Source organism: Engraulis encrasicolus, chromosome 20, assembly GCF_034702125.1.
Source record: "Engraulis encrasicolus isolate BLACKSEA-1 chromosome 20, IST_EnEncr_1.0, whole genome shotgun sequence".
Taxonomy (NCBI): domain Eukaryota; kingdom Metazoa; phylum Chordata; class Actinopteri; order Clupeiformes; family Engraulidae; genus Engraulis; species Engraulis encrasicolus.
Window position 1 is genome coordinate 36,937,524 of NC_085876.1, and position 20,771 is coordinate 36,958,294.

At 41.9% G+C, this 20,771-nt stretch overlaps 1 protein-coding gene across 1 annotated transcript in view; it reads right to left on the reverse strand.

Moving 5' to 3' along the window:
* The window catches only part of shisa7b (shisa family member 7), a 31,064-nt gene extending 11,374 nt beyond the window's left edge, over positions 1-19,690 (reverse strand). The window contains exons 1-2 of the mRNA XM_063185051.1: positions 18,945-19,690; positions 15,110-15,276 (exon numbers count right to left, since the gene is read on the reverse strand). Of these exons, the coding sequence (XP_063041121.1) occupies positions 15,110-15,276; positions 18,945-19,690 (913 nt within the window). The remainder of the gene's footprint in view (positions 1-15,109; positions 15,277-18,944) is intronic.
* Positions 19,691-20,771: the final 1,081 nt, after the last annotated feature.

Genomic DNA, 20,771 nt, shown 5'->3' on the forward strand with positions numbered 1-20,771 from the left:
GACTGAATTCAGTCTATGCAATATTCACTTGAATCTTCAGTGCAGTTAAGAGTAATGGTACATAGGCAATTTTTTTGCTCAAGTGAGACTTAATTATGGATATTTAAGAACTTCAAAACCCAGTGATGACCTAAAACACAATGCCAACAATGGGTCTTTTCTGTTTCTGTCACTGTATGCCAATTTGGTCAGTGTGCAACAGCGGCATGCATCGCAACAAAACAAACAAAACAGTATGAAACAATCCTAAGATACCACTACAATTCCGTTACATATTTTTATAACTTCATTTCTGACCTGGCACATTACACACTACAGAATTATTCCTGTCTCATATTCCCTTTTCCAGAGGCTGTATTGTACACAACAACTTTTAACCATTGTGTTTATACTTACTGTAAGTGTAGAATATATGTATATTTTTCGAGTGCAAGTAGTTCAATGTTTCTGCTTCCTTGAGTTTGATGTTTCACAGAGTAAAAAATTCATGGTAAAAAATATACAAATTTAATGTAATTACACAGCCGTCATTAAAAGTTTAGTGCCTTTTGCCAACTAAAAGTGCATTCTAAAAATAACCGTGCAATTAAGAGCGCTATCCTAAACTATAGGGTGAGATACAGACACGTGTACTGTGTAATCACACGTGACTCTAAGTAATTTCCAATGTCATTCACATGAAATACTGTATGAAGATTCACATTGTTCTTCATGTGGAATTCTTAACTCGCCGCCGGGGGAAAAAGCTAAAACAAAACAAAAAGAGTAGACTAGTACTACATTTAGATATTCTTTAGTCCCACATGTCTTACCTCCGGTATGAATGGGAATGCTTATGGCTCTGATGTGTGTGGGTAGTAGGCCTATGTGAAGTTTGAGATTTGTACTTGTGTGTGTGGATGTTTGTGGTTGGGATATGTGCGGATGTGTGTGTGTGAGGGTTTTGAGTGCTATAATAAACTTGCCTATTCTAATATCCTTTATCTGAATTTTTTTTCCAATGAGAAATGAAAATGTAAAAGTGCATGAAAGTCCTTGTGCACAATCCTTCAGTGATATAGGTGTAGGTGTAAGGCATGAACACTTTATCAATTAATAAACTTCGCTCTGAGGTGGTGTACTGGGTGAAATGCGCTGTTCCCTCCAGAAAAAAAAAACATAAAATAAAAAAAGAACAGTATTTAGTATGCGGTGATTCCTGAACTTTCTTCATTGACAAATAGGAAAATATTCTATTCTATGGCTTGCAATGCCATAGCAAGATTCAGGTACTGTATCAGAGATTCTTTAAGTATATAGAGATATGCCAATGTAATAGGTTGCCATGGGCACCTAACATGACCAGGTTCCGGTCTGCCTAAAGTGGGGTGTCATAATACTCCTAGCATAGAATAGAACAGTCCTTAGGTCTGCCTAGGTCTGCCTAAAGGGGGATCCCCCCCCCCCCTCCCCCTTGCAATAATAGAACCCGGAAACAATGGACCAATGGAACCTCTCTCTCTCTACTCTCTCTACTGTATTTATTAAGCGGGCTTGCGGAGCAAGGACCATGCAGAGCATGGCCCTTGCAGAGCAAGGCCCGATTATAGTAATCTCTAAGTCCTGTTTCTTATTAAGCGGGCTTGCGGAGCAAGGACCATGCAGAGCATGGCCCTTGCAGAGCAAGGCCCGTTTATAGTAATCTCTAAGTCCTGTTTTATTATTGGTTCTCTTGTGCAGGGGCAGTAAAAATAGAAAATGGATCTCCTCCTAGGCCTTTCGAGATAGAGACACCGTTCAAACACTAAAACGACCGGCTTGGCTTGGAGATCGCGTATAGTTATAGGCTTCTCCGTGTCTCTTGTCGTTTTCCCGTTTTTGGCGATTTTGTTAAAGCCTGGGTCCCCATTCAAAACAGTGGTGGAACCTCCATGAACCAAAATTCCGCCACTCTAAAGATTAGAGTGTAGGAGGCTTTTTCGGTCATAAAACATCAACACTTTCACCTAGAAGTTTAGTTGACGCGTTGTTAGCGAGCTCTATGAGATGTCTCCAAATTGTGAAAGTTTCATCTCCCAACTCCCAATACTTTTTAAATGGCAGGTTTGTAAAAAAAAACAGGCCTAGGTCTATGGAGAATCCCAGTCTTTCCAAAAATGCATTTTTCAAGAGATCAGCGCATGTCCCACACGGAGGTCCATTTGTGCCTGAACCCTTTAACCTATAAACTTCATTCAAAGTTAGAGAGTCAATTCATTCAAAGTTAGTTACTGTTAGAGAGATCACAAGCATGACTCCGATCTGTGAAAAGGACACGTGCCAACTCCTTTTAGTTTTTTTACAACGATGTTGTAAAGACAAAAAACTCATTCTCATTTTCTCCCCTGTTTAGAGCTCAATACTAACTGTCATTCAGAACAGGTGCTGTCAATGAAGTGTTCCATTTCAACTGTCACTGTCTCAAGATTCTATTCTTAACGAGCAGGTGCGAGCAACCATTCTAGAGGTCTATTGTTCAGCTCTGCAATGCAATGTAATGTAATACAGTCTTGCTGGACTGTGCATGACAGCTAGCTGCTTGGCTTAGTGGTAAAAGCATGTTGCTACATTAGAGATATGGAGGTTGAGGGTTTGATCCCACCCGAAGCCATGTTGATTTTCTAAATTATATCATATGCAGTGTTCCTTGGCCAACTTAAAATGTCATGTATGTCATTTAGTATCAGTGTTGGGTAAGTTACTTTTTAAAAGTAGTAAGTTACTTTACTTTAGTTACTGCGTTCAATTGTAACTGAATTACTTTACTTATTACTAAATTTAAAAAGTAACTTGTTACTTATTACTTTACTTTACTTTTTCGTGGGAAAACGGATTTTAACCAGCACACCTCATAATACACCTGCTTCCCAAGGTTGTAAGCCGGCTGTGTAAATGGCCTAATATTTTAATCTGTGCAAACTGTAGGCCTACCTCTATGGAATCCCTCATATAGGCCTATTGTCATTCTCGCATCTAAAATGCATTTCATGGTTGCCCTGTAGGCCTGTTTATAAAAGTGTCAATACATTTGAATCTAGTCTAACATTACGCCATAGAATAGAATATTGTCTTTTATTGTCATGTCAGCATTAAAATTACTTTTGGTCTCAGAATAAAAACAGAATGAGTAAGGTGAGGTAGGCCTATACCATACCATACCAAACAGAAATGTTGTAGGTAGGACACTCTGCTTACATCCTCTCCCAGATGTTGCAGCTCAGGCTACTCCAAAGCCTTTCAGTTTCCTGCGCATTGCATTGCATATGCATCAACATTATTAAAGATTCTGCCGAATGCAGAATCCGTTCGTGCTGGAAGACGGTTTGATCAGGCACATTTGAATAGCCTGAAGAACGTGGCGGCCTCAACGCCATGGTGTTGCTTGCGCTATTGTTCTCACGTTATTCCCTAAACTTGACTCGCGCTGGAAGCTGCTGCTGACGGAGCAACCCAAATTGTTTTTTTGTTTGTTTTTTTTGCCGTGTAGCTTTAGCTGTCATCAGTGAGCACAAAAGAGGCTATGGCAGTAGAGCTGTTTTATAATGCATTTGCGTAACGATGAACTCGGAATGACTGTAGATTTAACTGCGCAGCGAATCACTTTCACTTTCCCTCTATGGCGTAAATTAAAAGGTTAGAAAAAATGATGGTGGAACTCCAAATATTGGAGTATAGGTTAACCACATCACAGCGCAATGGGCTCATGAAAGTCCCAGTGAAAGACCTTGCATGCACGAGGAAGGAACAGCAGTCTGCATGCGCGCGCTCTCACACACCCACTTCCGAGAGCTCGAGAAGGGCTGGGGAAAACGGGACCCACTAGTTTGACGCCCTCTCGGTACTTCACATGGCAATCAAACATTTCAAACAAGCGATTTAAACAGCCCATAGAGCTCTTCGCTGCATCTAGAACTACTAATAACAGCAGACCTTAAGATGATTTCAAGGCTGAAATGTATAACGAGTAACGACCGTTACGGCAGCGCAGTAACTGTAATTAAATTACTGAAATTTGAAGAGTAATGCGTTACGTTCCTACGTTAGTGCCAAAAGTAATTAAATTACGTAACGACGTTACTTTGTAACGCGTTACCCCCAACACTGTTTAGTATGAATGGCAAATGTGCTGAATTACAGATATTGAGGTTGGGGGTTCGAACCCCAGTCAAAGCCATGTTGATTTTCAAAATTATATCATATGCAGTGTTCCTTGGCCGACTTGCAATGCCATGTATGTCATTTAGTATGGATGGCAAATGTGCTGAATTACAGATATTGAGGTTGGGGGTTCGAATCCCAGTCAAAGCCATGTTGATTTTCTAAATTATATCATATGCAGTGTTCCTTGGCCAACTTAAAATGCCATGTATGTCATTTAGTATGAATGGCAAATGTGCTGAATTACAGATATGGAGTTTGGGGGTTCGAACCCCAGTCGAAGCCATGTTGATTTTCAAAATTATATCATATGCAGTGTTCCTTGGCCAACTTAAAATGCCATGTATGTCATTTATTATCAATGGCAAATGTGCTGGATTAGAGATATGGAGGTTGGGGGTTCGAACCCCAGTCAAAGCCATGTTGATTTTCAAAATTATATCATATGCAGTGTTCCTTGGCCAACTTAAAGTGCCATGTATGTCATTTATTATCAATGGCAAATGTGCTGGATTAGAGATATGGAGATTGAGAGTTCGAATCCCACTTGAAGCGATGCTGATTTTCAAAATTATATCATATGCAGTGTTCCTTAGCCAAGTTAAAATACCATGTATGTCATTTAGTATCGATGGCAAATGTGCTGAATTACAGATATGGAGGTTGGGGGTTCGAACCCCAGTCGAAGCCATGTTGATTTTCAAAATTATATCATATGCAGCGTTCCTTGGCCGACTTAAAATGCCATGTATGTCATTTAGTATGAATGGCAAATGTGCTGAATTACAGATATGGAGTTTGGGGGTTCGAACCCCAGTCGAAGCCATGTTGATTTTCAAAATTATATCATATGCAGTGTTCCTTGGCCAACTTAAAATGCCATGTATGTCATTTAGTATGGATGGCAAATGTGCTGAATTACAGATATGGAGGTTGGGGGTTCGAACCCCAGTCAAAGCCATGTTGATTTTCAAAATGATATCATATGCAGTGTTCCTTAGCCAACTTCAAATATCATGTATTGTATGTCATTTAATATCTATCGCAAAGGGGCTGGATTACAGATATGGAGGTTGTGAGTTCGAATCCCGCTCGAAGCCATGTTGACTTTCAAAATTATATCATATGCAGTGTTCCTTAGCCAACTTAAAATACCATGTATGTCATTTAGTATATCCCCAAAACGCAGAACTACAACACTTTCAAGATGGCTGAATCCAAGATGGCTGAATTGTTTGGCCCATAACTTCTGACTGGGTGGATGGAGATTTCTTTTAGCTTTGTTTTCTCAATAGTACTTTGTTTCATCTCTGCCCCAAAAGGCAAGCCCGCTTCCAGCATTTTCTGTGAGAATGCATTTCTAGTTTATTATTGGTTCTCTTGTGCAGGGGCAGTAAAAATAGAAAATGGATCTCCTCCTAGGCCTTTCGAGATAGAGACACCGTTCAAACACTAAAACGACCGGCTCGGCTTGGAGATCGCGTACAGTTATAGGCTTCTCCGTGTCTCTTGTCGTTTTCCCGTTTTTGGCGATTTAGTGAAAGCCTGGGTCCCCATTGAAAACCATGGTGGAACCTTCATGAACCACAGTTCCGCCACTCTAGAGATTAGAGTGTAGGAGGCTTTTTCGGTCATAAAACATCAACACTTTCACCTAGAAGTTTAGTTGACGCGTTGTTAGCGAGCTCTATGGGATGTCTCCAAATTGTGAAAGTTTCATCTCCCAACTCCCAATACTTTTTAAATGGCAGGTTTGTAAAAAAAACAGGCCTGGGTCTATGGAGAATCCCAGTCTTTCGAAAAGTGCATTTTTCAAGAGATCAGCGCATGTCCCACACGGAGGTCCATTTGTGCCTGAACCCTTTAACCTATAAACTTCATTCAAAGACTGTTGGAGAGATCACAAGCATGACTCCGATCTGTGAAAAGGACACGTGCCAACTCCTTTTAGTTTTTTTACAACGATGTTGTAAAGACAAAAAACTCATTCTCATTTTCTCCCCTGTTTAGAGCTCAATACTAACTGTCTTTCAGTCAATCACAACAGGTGCAGCCAATGAAGGGTTCCATTTCAACTGTCACTGTCTCAAGATTCTATTCTTAACGAGCAGGTGCGAGCAACCATTCTAGAAGTCTATTGTTCAGCTTTGCAATGCAATGTAATATAGTCTTGCTGGACTGTGCATGACAGCTAGCTGCTTGGCTTAGTGGTAAGGAATGCTGCTTCATTAGAGATATGTAGGTGGGGGGTTCGAATCCCACTCAAAGCCATGTTGATTTTCTAAATTATATCATATGCAGTGTTACTTGGCCAACTTAAAATGTCATGTATGTCATTTAGAATGGATGGCAAATGTGCTGAATTACAGATATTGAGGTTGGGGGTTCGAACCCCAGTCAAAGCCATGTTGATTTTCAAAATTATATCATATGCAGTGTTCCTTGGCCAACTTAAAATGCCATGTATGTCATTTAGTATGGATGGCAAATGTGCTAAATTACAGATATTGAGGTTGGGGGTTCGAACCCCAGTCAAAGCCATGTTGATTTTCTAAATTATATCATATGCAGCGTTCCTTGGCCGACTTAAAATGCCATGTATGTCATTTAGTATGGATGGCAAATGTGCTGAATTACAGATATTGAGGTTGGGGGTTCGAACCCCAGTCAAAGCCATGTTGATTTTCAAAATTATATCATATGCAGTGTTCCTTGGCCAACTTAAAATGACATGTATGTCATTTAGTATGAATGGCAAATGTGCTGAATTACAGATATTGAGGTTGGGGGTTCGAACCCCAGTCAAAGCCATGTTGATTTTCAAAATTATATCATATGCAGTGTTCCTTGGCCAACTTAAAATGCCATGTATGTCAATTAGTATGGATGGCAAATGTGCTGAATTACAGATATTGATGTTGGGGGTTCGAACCCCAGTCACAGCCATGTTGATTTTCAAAATTATATCATATGCAGTGTTCCTTGGCCAACTTAAAATCCCATGTATGTCATTTAGTATGCATGGCAAATGTGCTGAATTACAGATATGGAGGTTGGGGGTTCGAACCCCAGTCAAAGCCATGTTGATTTTCAAAATTATATCATATGCAGTGTTCCTTTGGGGTCATTTCACGTGAAATCAGACACTTTGGGACCCGACCGACCCGGATTTCAATCATACTTGGTGTGCCTTTTCAGTAGCAAGGTAGCACCCCAAAACTGCTTTGCTTTGAATCTGACACTAATATTAAGGGAGAAACAGACTAGGAAAGGTTCACATGTGAGGGTAGGACACTATACATTCAGCCTTGAATATATCAGTCAGTGTTAGTCACAAAAAGATGCCTGTGGTGTTGTTTGAAAGCTCTTTTCTGGCTCTACATATTACACAGTCACCTTGGAATACAACTACTCTCAGAATATGAATTATGATAAATTGAAAAATTAAAAATTGAATATCTAAAAAACTTATATTTTAAAATGGCCAGTTCCTTGTCCAAACGTAGCCGGTAATGTCATGAGCAGCACCTAAAATGCTGGTGTTCGGTTTGTTATTCATTTCAGAGAGATGTTGACTCACAAATATGGCATCATACAGACCACTTACTAATAATATGGTAATACCATAGTAGCATCACATGACAAAACAAAAACAAAACAAAAATGGTCAGTGTCCATGGTCCCAGGTTTCAGAAACTAAGGCAGATGTCCATTTATACACAACAAATGATGATATGTGAATGTTTGAACATTCCTTCTCTGTGTACCTGTGCCATCTTCCCTTTACCATACTTTAAAGAGATAATCAATGGCTACACTCTCATTTTGTACTCTACCAGTGCATTTGAAGCAGCAGCTGTGTCTTTTGTAGATAATGTATAAGTACGTCCCGTTGCAGTTACAGGTTCCACTACCAGAAGCACATCCTGATGATCCATGACAAGTCTATCTGGTCTGAAGGGAAAAGTGAAGGATGGAGATGGCCCATGAGGATGCAGGAAGTTCAGTTTCACCTCTCCAGTGCTCGGCATACATTCCTCAGCACATGCTAGCCACCAGTTGCCATCATATACAGCTACAACATACCCTTTGATGCTTGAAAATGTAACACATTCCTTTACTGAGCTCACTCTTTCAACTCTGCCTTCTCTGAATGCTGAAAATGGCCTAACTTCCACTGTGTCCATTGACAATGGGCAGAAGCTGTGTAGTTTTTGAGTACCTGGAATAGTTCTTGCAGATTCAAACCTTTTCAACAGGTTCTCAGCTTCATGATGGTACATCTCTGTTGTGGCAAACTGGCAATGGATGTTCTTGACATTATCCTTGACAAATTCAAACAGTTGGTATGGCGTTACAATTTAATTGTCAATAGGACGTTGCAGACTTGCTCGTTCAGCAAGCCATTTAACTGTCCCTCCAACGCCATCACATGGACCTTTGCCATGTGATGTGGCAAAAAAGTGCCACTCTGCAGGTATGTGAAAATCTGCCTCGTGGTGGCACAAATTTGTTGTGTTTTTAAGGTTCTTATATTGTGCAGCACAGCCATCAGAAAAAATATAGGATCTTCTTTGGACGTTCTGTCATTGATGAAGTGTCACTGAGAAACTGAATTAGGAGCTTCTGAAACAGATGTACAGCAATTGTATCATGAATGTTGCAGTCTGAAATAACAACAAAACAGATTTTTTTCCCAGTTTCAACTGATCTTGGTAGTAGCATACAAATGGATGGATTGTGGCCTGCACTGGTTGTTCCAGTGAAATGATTGAATAGCATCTTGAATTACAAAATTATAGTTTTAAAAACGTTCCTGGTTCAAGGGAGTCAGTCAAGGATAATGTCAAGAACATCCATTGCCAGTTTGCCACAACAGAGATGTACCATCATGAAGCTGAGAACCTGTTGAAAAGGTTTGAATCTGCAAGAACTATTCCAGGTACTCAAAAACTACACAGCTTCTGCCCATTGTCAATGGACACAGTGGAAGTTAGGCCATTTTCAGCATTCAGAGAAGGCAGAGTTGAAAGAGTGAGCTCAGTAAAGGAATGTGTTACATTTTCAAGCATCAAAGGGTATGTTGTAGCTGTATATGATGGCAACTGGTGGCTAGCATGTGCTGAGGAATGTATGCCGAGCACTGGAGAGGTGAAACTGAACTTCCTGCATCCTCATGGGCCATCTCCATCCTTCACTTTTCCCTTCAGACCAGATAGACTTGTCATGGATCATCAGGATGTGCTTCTGGTAGTGGAACCTGTAACTGCAACGGGACGTAGGGTAGAATGCCCTAATGTGGGACGATGCCTAATATGGGACACCTTAAGGTTTAGGGGGTGTAGCTTTGCTCCAAGTTGGTAAATGTTAACAAAACTATAACCAAATCAAAGCCCCATCATCCTGTTATCATAATATCATGATTTAGTAAATGTATAGTAATACTCCAGGGAGGGGTTACAATTAAGAAGAAGGACCCTGGGTGAAGTCCATCAAATGACAAATTACATAGCATTTGGCCAAATTTGTCTTTAGGGTATAAATCAATTCCAATCAAAACAACATTGTCATTTTTTTGATAAATATGTTGGGTAGGTATATGTTCATCAGAAAATAATGTGTGGTGTATATAAAATTATGTAATATTTTATTTTTAAACCATATCATTAGTGTCCCACTTTAGGATAGGTGCGTCCTAAAGTGGGACACAAGATTTTCCTAATGTGGGACAGTTATAAAAGTAGTAATTTAATAAGTCAAACAATTACTATGAAGTCAAACACCATGTCCACATAAGAAAATGGATATTTAAATCTATATCATAGATGTATTTCAGTCTTTCTGGCCTAATCTACTGGAGCACAGCTATCAGCACAACATTTGGGTCCAAAAACCGGCAGTTATTTCATCAAATAGAGCTGCCATGTTGAAGTGACCAATTTTGTGCAATGGGTTCAAACAGTCTGAGTCATATTTACCAATAAAAGAAAGTAAAAATAATTCAGAAAACATGCTCTAAATGTGTAGCTGATATGTCTTAAAGAGTGGCAGATCACATTTTGAATTAATATTTTACACAAACATGTTTTAGAGACCTTTTAATATACACTGTCCCACATTAGGAAACCGATTGTCCCACTTTAGGGATAACCATGGTTTTTGACCAACTTACATTAATATTCAAATTATTCGAATTAGAAACACATAACATGTTTTTTTTATCTTTTTATTTGATTAGAGCATAACTAGAGGATGAAAAGGGTGTAATTTGTTTGTATTGAAATGTTGTCATTAAATTTTAATAAACCTTTAAAATAAAGTGACAAAAATGGTCCTACATTAGGGCATTCTACCCTACTTATACATTATCTACAAAAGACACAGCTGTTGCTTCAAATGCACTGGTAGAGTACAAAATGAGAGTGTAGCCATTGATTATCTCTTTAAAGTACGGTAAAGGGAAGATGGCACAGGTACACAGAGAAGGAATGTTCAAACATTCACATATCATCATTTGGTGTGTATAAATGGACATCTGCCTTAGTTTCTGAAACCTGGGACCATGGACACTGACCATTTTTGTTTTGTTTTTGTTTTGTCATGTGATGCTACTATGGTATTACCATATTATTAGTAAGTGGTCTGTATGACGCCATATTTGTGAGTCAAATTCTCTCTGAAATGAATGACAAACCGAACACCAGCATTTTAGGTGCTGCTCATGACATTGCCGGCTACGTTTGGACAAGGAACTGGCCATTTTAAAATATAAGTTTTTTAGATATTCAATTTTTAATTTTTCAATTTATCATAATTCATATTCTGAGAGTAGTTGTATTCCAAGGTGATTGTTTAATATGTAGAGCCAGAAAAGAGCTTTCAAACAACACCACAGGCATCTTTTTGTGACTAACACTGACTGATATATTCAAGGCTGAATGTATAGTGTCCTACCCTCACATGTGAACCTTTCCTAGTCTGTTTCTCCCTTAATATTAGTGTCAGATTCAAACTAATGCAGTTCTGGGGTGCTACCTTGCTACTGAAAAGGCACACCAAGTATGATCGAAATCCGGGTCGGTCGGGTCCCAAAGTGTCTGATTTCACGTGAAATGACCCTTTGCCAACTTAAAATCCCATGTATGTCATTTAGTATGCATGGCAAATGTGCTGAATTACAGATATGGAGGTTGGGGGTTCGAACCCCAGTCACAGCCATGTTGATTTTCAAAATTATATCATATGCAGTGTTCCTTGGCCAACTTAAAATCCCATGTATGTCATTTAGTATGCATGGCAAATGTGCTGAATTACAGATATGGAGGTTGGGGGTTCGAACCCCAGTCAAAGCCATGTTGATTTTCAAAATGATATCATATGCAGTGTTCCTTAGCCAACTTAAAATGCCATGTATTGTATGTCATTTAATATCAATCGCAAAGGGGCTGGATTACAGATATGGAGGTTGTGAGTTCGAATCCCGCTCGAAGCCATGTTGATTTTCAAAATTATATCATATGCAGTGTTCCTTAGCCAACTTAAAATACCATGTATGTCATTTAGTATATCCCCAAAACGCAGAGCTACAACACTTTCAAGATGGCTGAATCCAAGATGGCTGAATTGTTTGGCCCATAACTTCTGACTGGGTGGATGGATTTTTCCCAACATTTCTATTAGCTTTGTTTTCTCAATAGTACTTTGTTTCATCTCTGCCCCAAAAGGCAAGCCCGCTTCCAGCATTTTCTGTGAGAATGCATTTCTAGTTTATTATGTTCATCTTTATACACCAGGATGTCAAACTCCGCCCGGGGGCCACAGTTGGAGCCCTGTGTTCTCATTCTGATCTGCATAAAGGCACTTAGTGAATGTAAGCGGTTAGAGGCAATCTGACACACCTGATGCCAAGCAAGATTGCTTCACGCCACACACAACCCCTTATCTACGCAGGGCCGCTAACAGCTTTGGCCCGGCCCTGGACAAAAAGTCATCTGAAATCCCCCCCACCCCCAATCAAAACACACAATGTAATGAGAACCCAATTCTAGCCCCCCCCCCTCTCTCTCCCTCAAACCAGGGCAACTGACCCCTTTGTTCGCCACGTGTTGGCTTCCCTGCCAATATGTATTATGTATTACCATCTAACACACTTTAGTATGCATCATTTATGCATTTATTGCATTTTTTATTTAGTCGTATGTATCCTGATATAGACCCCACCTGCTGTACCCGACCTACAACACTTGAAGCCCCATGTGCACGTTCTAATCCACATTAATAGTTAAGGAACACAGCTTGCTGGTTGGAGAGCGAGGAGCCAGAGTCAAAGCGGATGTCAAGCAACATTGCTTCACACGTCATATGGCCTTACATACTGTATAATGTATAACTCATCTGATAGACATTAAATATCTCAAATATCTCACCTGTTGAATAAACTGAATTGTTTATTTATTCGAATATCTACACTTCTATCTTCTGATATACCTCCTACCTCCTATATCCTTGGTGTCCTCCTCCTCCTCCTCCTCATTTTCAAGTCCCTCCATGGTCTGGCGCTCCACTACCTCACAGACCTCCTCCACCACTATACCCCTTCAAGATCCCTGCTGCGGTCCTCTTCCAAAGGACAGCTGGCCATCCCTCGCAGCAGACTCAAGGCCACCAATGGCCCAGGCCCAGGCCCAGCCTTTGAAGTGGCTGCTCCTACCCTTTGGAATTCAATACCCACAACTGAACTGGCCTACCACTCACTTTTCCGCCCTTTCAGCATCCAGCTTGAGCACAAGTCATGAAAACTCTTTAGCCACATGGGTGTCAAACTCAAATTCACAGTTGCAAATTAAAATGTAGGACAAAGTCACTGGCCGAACTCAATGTTTTTTTTTTTAAAAAGGGGGGGGCTAAAATTGTGCATGCATTGCACGCAACGAGGTCTTACTGTATCATTTATTGCACGTGATACTCAAAGGCAAAGTTCACAAACACTTATTCCCATCATATATGGTAGATCCAATGTGCATGCCCTGCACATATTCTGTTGCATGTGAGTCTGAGATGTTACTGGTCTGGACTGGACTGGACTCACTTGTATTAATGGCGTATGTGGGCCAACATTTGGAATGATGTCGTGGGCCAACTAAAATGGCTCCGCAGGCCAAATTTGGCCCCCGAGTTTGACAACCCTGCTTTTCGAATGTGGTCGTATTCCGGTGGGTGCTCTTCTACACATGTAAATTGTATATTCCAGAACTGCATTTGTCTGGTTCAAACGCAATATTGTCAGTATTCGGTTTAATTCTACATGCAGTCTTCAGTGTTTCCTGTTCCCAGTCTGATCTACATAATGGCCTTTGTGAACATACTGGTTGGAGGCTGTAACTAATCATGACGAGCAACATGGCTTCACGCAACGTGAGGCATACATATTGTAGCCTACATATGTGAAGGAGTAACTTAATGTTGCCAAAGTGTAATGTCAATGGTTAGTTTATTAATATGGAATGAAAAAGCTAAAATATTAATTTTGCTTGCCAGTCTATCTAGTTACAATGCTCAACATACTGTAAGGCCTTGCATATTGTATTATGTGAGAGTCACATACCATTGTCTGAGTTCAACATTTATTTCCTACTCATACTTGGTATGGAAAAACAGTAATCTTTCTTGTGTGCTAAAATGCTTTGACAAACCATGATATTTCAAGTTATCTTTGAAAAAAATGAAAAAAGTGTTCTGAAGTAAATCTGACTAAAACTGTTTTGTCATACAGAATATTGTATGTATCAGTAGTAGCCTATTGCAAAAGTTAAATGCTAATATCGTAATCTTTGACAATAGTTGTGTCCGAGAACCTTTAAGAAAGAAAGAGTCAACAATGATCAATCTACCAAAAAAGAAAAAAGAAACCATTGCCAGACCAGGCACGATGAATGTGTGTGTGTGTGTGTGTGTGTGTGTGTGTGTCTGTGTGTGTGTGTGTGTGTGTGTGTGTGTGTGTGTGTGTGTGTGTGTGTGTGTGTGCGTAACATGTCAGTCCCAGTGCCTGTCAACAACTCATCGTCAGGGCTAGCGTCCAGGATAATTAGCGCCTTCTCAGCTTTATCCACAGAGCAACAACTGAGAAGGACAAGAGGCACGGCCAAGAAATATAAATAAAATATTTATCCTCCACTCGCTTTTCTATTTTTATTTGACTTGCTTATTTATTTCATTCATGTTTTTGTCACCCGGGAAGACTGTGGCCTAGTGACCTGCCTACTGCAACAGCAACGGTGACAGTAGCCACTAGCCGCTAGCCAGCGCCATATTGTAGCTACTATAGCCCTACATTAGGCACCACGCTACACAACACTAGCGCTGTGCCTGCTTGTATCAGCAAACCGCAGCTCACACAACTTGCACTTGACCCCCTTTTTTGCTAAATACCTTCATTCATATCCCTCCTGTCCCCGTCATCTCTTGTTTTTCCCTTCTTTTTTTCCTCCTGCCTTTCCTCCCTCTCTCTCCCTCCATTCCTTCACCCGTCTCTACCCACCTCATTTGCTCCTCTAGTCTCTCACTCTCCTCATCCCTTCCCCTCCATCCTTCCTTCTCTTTCTCCCTGAGGAGAAGTAACTCATGCCATCATTTCTCCCTCTCTCTCCCTCCTTTTCTCTTTCACCCCCTCATCTTTCCCTCTTGTCCACCCCATTCCTTCATCCATTTCCACCTCCCTCATGTGCTCCCTCTCTTCATCCCCTCTTTTCCATCCCTCGCTCTCTCCCTCCTTCTCTTTCTCCCTGAGGAGAGGTAACTCATGCCTTAATTTCTCCCTCTCTCTCGCCCTCTTTTTCACTCTCTTCCACTCCCTCCATGTTTCCCTCCCTCCACACCTCCTCCCTCCCTCCCTCCTCGCCTCTTCCCCTCTTCCCCCAGGACAGGTGAGACTCACGGCGGTTGTCCTTGCTGGGCATCACCGGCGTGTAGAGCTGCTGCTGCTTCTTGGGCGGCCGGCCGAGCTTGCCCTCTCCGCTGGTGGCCGTGGTGAGGATGGTGCTGTTGTTGCGCTCCCCCTGCTGGCCGGGGCTGGACTGGTGCCGCAGGATGTCCACCAGCGCCCTGCAGGAGGAGGAGGAGGGAGAGGAGGAGGAGGAAGAGAAGGAGGGGGAAGAGGGAGAGGAGGAGGAGGAGGAGGAGGAGGAGGAGGGAGAGGAGGAGGGAGAGGAGGAGGGAGAGGAGGAGGAGGACGACGACGAGGAGGAAGAGGGGAGGAAGAGAGAGGAGGGAGGAGGAGGAGGAAGAAGAGCGGAAGAGGAGGAGGGGAGGAGGAGGAGAGGAAGAGGAGAAGGACGAGGGTGAGGTGAAGGATTAAGAGGAAGGTGAGGAGGAAGAAGAGGAGGAGGGGGGAAGAGAGAAGGAGTAGGAGGAGGGGGAGGTGGGATGGAGGAGGAAGAGGAGCAGGAGGAGGAGGAGGAGGAGGAGGAGCAGCAGGAGGAGGAGGAAGAGGAGAAGGAGGAGGAGGAGGAGGAGGGAGCAAAGCAGAGCACAGCAGTCAAGAAAATTAGGACAGACAAGGGTACTTGTGACAATGAGAGGGAGAGAGGGGGAGTAGACAAGAGAGAAGAGGGAGAGGCGAGAGAGAGATACAGTATAATCATAGAGGAAAAGACAGAAAGAAAGAAAGAAAGAAAGAAAGAAAGAAAGAAAGAAAGAAAGAAAGAAAGAAAGAAAGAAAGAAAGAAAGAAAGAAAGAAAGAAAGAAAGAAAGAAAGAAAGAAAGAAAGAAAGAAAGAAAGAAAGAAAGAAGGTAGGGAGAGAAAAGAAAGCAAAAGATGCTATGTATACAAAAAGGAGAAATGGGTAAGCAGGCAAGGACAGTAAAGAAGGTTTACTGTATGACGGCTCTTCAATAAGTTAAAAATATGCCCAACAAATGCACACTATTGACATTTATTTCCCATGACCATAGGCCTGTATTTTAATCTGTCAAATACTGTATATAAACAAACATAAATGTTAAAACATTTAATATAAAACATTTAGCGTCTTTCAGCTATTAAAACATTAACACAATATTTTGCAGCTCAGTTGCCAAAAAGTATACTGTTAGAGTCATTCTCTGCCTTTTGCAGTTCCACAGATGGGCCAAACCCTAATCATGCCCGCTCATCCACAATCAACATAACAGTTCCTGACATTTTATATAAAATGAGACAGCTTGGTTAATGTTTCGCACATTATGTGGAAAACATTTGTGTTTCTCAAAAGGGACCAGTACAAGTAGTTCAATGTTTCTGCTTCCTTGAGTTTGCCCTTTCTGCTGGTGGGCATAAACAGATATTAAAAGGCTAATTGTGTAACCTTCTTAGAACACCTCAACACATTTAATGTCTTGTTTTAAAGGTCTAATGTCAAAGATTTTCCTTCACTTTCACCAACGTGCTAGGGCTGTGAAATGACTTGAGCATTGTAGTGTATTTAAGTTGGTTTTTTTTGTCTTTTGTCAACCTGTCTTTTTGTCCTAAAGGCAGGTGGGTGCCGAGTTTGTCTATTGTGTTTTGTCTACTGTATGTCTTTGAAATTGTATCAGAGATATTCAGAGAAAATGGCACCGAACGATTTTCCAAAAGGACAATAAGTAATGTATCTATCTTGCAAAGCTAGTTGTCATGGGCCAAAAAAAGAGAAATAAATTGGGATTGTGATAACCACTCCACTTACAGAAAAATCTACCCCATGTTCAACCGCTACACCACTTGCAACGTTTTTTCCCCCAAGCTCCCGCTTAGATTGGAAGAAACATTTCAAATTCTGCAACCTTTTGGAACATTTCACGCATCTTGAGCACAGGGCTACTGAGCTCCACATAAATTATTTATTGTGTGAATTTATCATGTGATTGAGGGTGACTGAGCCAGTAACAGTAGATATGCCATAATTTGTCATGACACCTCACTTCCTGGAGGCAGAGTCAAGGGGGGGGGGGCGTGTAGAGGTGTCACACTTCCAGTCAGGGGTTGGCATTATCCGTTTTTAACAATAGGCTACATGTAAACAAAGCCCTAACCTATCTCTCCATGATGTGACGTATAAACATATCAGTTACTGTAAGCACTAAGCAGTGAGCATATGTAAGCAGTGAGCATCTGCAAGCAGTCCTGATCCCCTTCTTGGTGCCATAGATGTAAACTACCACAAAGTACCTCGCTCTAACCTCTTTTGGTTTAGTTTAGTTTAGTTTATTTAGTTTAGTTCAACAGGGACCATGCACAATACACATTGATTACAGAAGTAAAAAGATGGCTTGTGCCAGATTATAGCTATATAGCTAATTTCCATCTGCAGTCCCTGGAGGCTTACGTTGAATCTACTTTGTCTAGCCAATATGCTGTCGTTTCAGAGTTCTCAGAGGACGCACTCATTGCCACTCAATGCTTGGTCGAAGCTACACTGCCCTACGAAGACAAAGAGCCGTAACTACGTACATTATTTTGTCAAAATTAAGTTAAGACTGGAAATGGTCTTCATTACACCTCCTTTATCTTGTGACAAAGCCTAACGGTCCAAATGTGTCCCATTTTAGAGATACATTGCTATGTCAAATTTGCAGTAAACACAATATCCAACCCTAAAACCAAGGCTTTGAAGGCAGTTTTTCCCCAGTTTCAATGTTGGCTTCTCTGGAGGCTGAAGGTGAAGCTGTACCCGGGGCATACTGGTCTCCCTTTGACGCCAAGTATGGATATGTTAGCTAATTTACATCAACAACATAGACCTATAGGGTTCTTTCCTATATGCGGACTCCCGTCATCCCTTGCTCCCCTGCATGCTTGTGACCTCGTGATGACGTCACTGACGACAGACGTATACTATATATCAATATCTCCGAAAAGCGAAATTCTAATGTCATTTTGTCATTTGCAATCTGTATAATGAATGAAGAATAATAGTCCCCCAAAAGTTGTTGTGGCTAGGCTGACAGCAAGGAAACTTAATTGCTTTCTCCACCACAAGCACAGGTCGAGGATGGGAGTTCACATATTGGAAAGAACCTATAGTCATCATGAGCTAGCACAAAGACTCCTCTACCATCTCTTTTTGGAGGCTGCAGATGACTCTGCTATACCTATCTGGGCATGTTGATATCCCTGTGCTAAGTAACATTACTACATTTTGCCCTGTCTTGCACCTTATTGTCCGTCCTGTCTTTGTCTTGTCCTGTCTATGCATGAGACACTAAGGAACATAATTTAGATTCCTTCGTCTGTCTAGTACATTACAAGTATAGAAATTGAAAATAAGGCTGACTTTTGTCTGAACTTACAGGATGGATAAAGGCGCTTGGCCTACATGGGCATGTTGATCTCCCTGTCATCACAAACATCATTAAATATTGTCCCATCTTACACTTTAATTTCTGTCCTGCCTTTGTCTACACATGGGACTGAGACATAATTTCAATTCCTTTGTACTGTCTGTCTAGTTTAGTGACAATAAGTCTGGAGGATATGGGCTTCCGCACAACGGCTCCGACAGCACTGAGGAGCACTTTCGCTTACGACACAATTCCGACCCCAAACCCAATTTCACATGAACATAGCATGAATGGGCGCCGCCGACAAAATAGAACTTGTCTCTAATCGCTATCCGACATCCGCGAATGTCCGCAGACATCGGCGCCAGTGTGCGGGGTTCTATAGAAAACAATGGAATCAAACTTTTGTGGAGCAGTGCTCAGCACTTTGTCGGAGCCGGTGTGCCGAAGCCCTAAGGGTGCCTTGTCCTACCTGGGCATGTTGATCTCGCGGTGGTGGGGTCGACGGGACATCTTGTGGAAGGCCACCTTGATGCCCACGGCCACAGCCAGCGTGAAGCTCAGCACTCCGCCGATGACGTAGGCCGTGTTGCTCTGCGGCCTCAGGGGGTCGAAGGTCGGGCCGGCATCCCAGCCGGGCGGCGGCGTGGTGGAGACGTGCACGCTGACCCAGGGCGGCGTGTTGTAGTTGGTGCAGGAGTCCTGGTCCAGGCGGTTGCGCGAGTGCTCGCAGCAGAAGCGGTAGTGGCAGGTGCCGCAGCAGTAGATGAAGGTGCCCTTGGAGCAGTTGAAGGTCAGGTCGTACTGGCCCATCACGTCGTAGTAGCCGCGGCACACGTCCATGTTGACCAGCTTCTCGGGCGGGGCCACGTTGGCGGGGGCCAGCGGGGGCTTCATGGCGTCGGTCAGGTTGCCGATCTGAGGCAGGGGCTTGGGTAAGGTCTCAAGGCCTTTGGGTTTCACGGCCATGGCCGCCGCCTCCTTCATCTTCCTGCGGCCGCCACTCAAAGGGGCTGGGGGCGGGGCTGGGAGGGGCTTGTTATTGTTGTTGCCGTTGCCGAGACCCCGAAGGAGCACCAGCATTGGGCTTCCGTTGGCTGCCAAGCGACGCTCTGAGGGAAGAGTCTCGGTTGCCGAGGCAACTGCGGCTAGTATTAGGGTACACAACAGAGCGACGGCCGCTGCTGCTGGCATGGCTGAGGACAGTGTTAGCCTCATCGTTCACAGCACAAAAAAAGACAATGCTCAAAATTCAGAGGCCTTAAAAAGCAAACCCTTCAGGCTTTGAAAACACAGCAGCAATATCAAGCCACAACGCCCTTGAGGCAGTTTGTCTCTTAAAACACAACAGAAAAAATGGATGTTGGTATTACAATATAAAGCCTTCAAAGACGTTATTATGCATACATTCGTATGCAAGCACTTTTAGTTTTTGAGATCTAAGCTGTTTCTGATATATTCAGGCAAAAAAGCATGTGATATGGCATAGATATTATCAGTCACTTCCTAGTGTAAACATGTTTCTCCAATTCTCCCACTAATGAAAATCTCTGATAGTTGCAGATTGCAGTGTAAACACGATGGATAGTTCATAAACTAAATCTCTCACAGAAAAAAATGAGCTCAAGAAAACATTTATGTCACTGGTACTACTAGAGATAAAAGAAATGCAAATTCGGATTGGCACAGGGTAGATAAAATACAATGACCCTAAATTGGTGAAACAATGAACAATAGCGTTCACTGTAAAGAACAACTTACAGAAATGGTAAGGTCAGACACAACTCGCTGTCAACAGGTACTGCAAGAATCTAACACTGACGCCTTTGAGGTGGACAGTACCTGTCCTGTAAACGAAACTAATATGCAACCACTGTAAACATTTAAAATGATCACTACAGAAGACAAGGAAGATAGTCAGCAACACTATTAAAGGTGATTTCTGTTTTTTCAGAACCTGAACCTTGGCCCAAGAAAAAAAATCACTGTCTAGGAAAAATGTTGCCTGTAAACATTTTTCTCAGAGATGTAAACTTTCATGACTTAAGCGAGCAAGAATCTTCTACATAGCCGTGTTACTGGTCATATCTTTCTACATTGACACACTTCTTAACACAAACAGCCATCTATGATAACTGGCAAGCTTATTCTATCAAGGAAGTGCCAAAGAAGAAGTTGTACAACCTTGTGACACTATATCATAGCTCTTCTCTGCGTTGTAAACAATTCTGTTGACAGCTTTTGAGGACTGCTGTCATCTTGTAAACAAATCTTGAGAGAGTTTTTTTTACGTTACGAC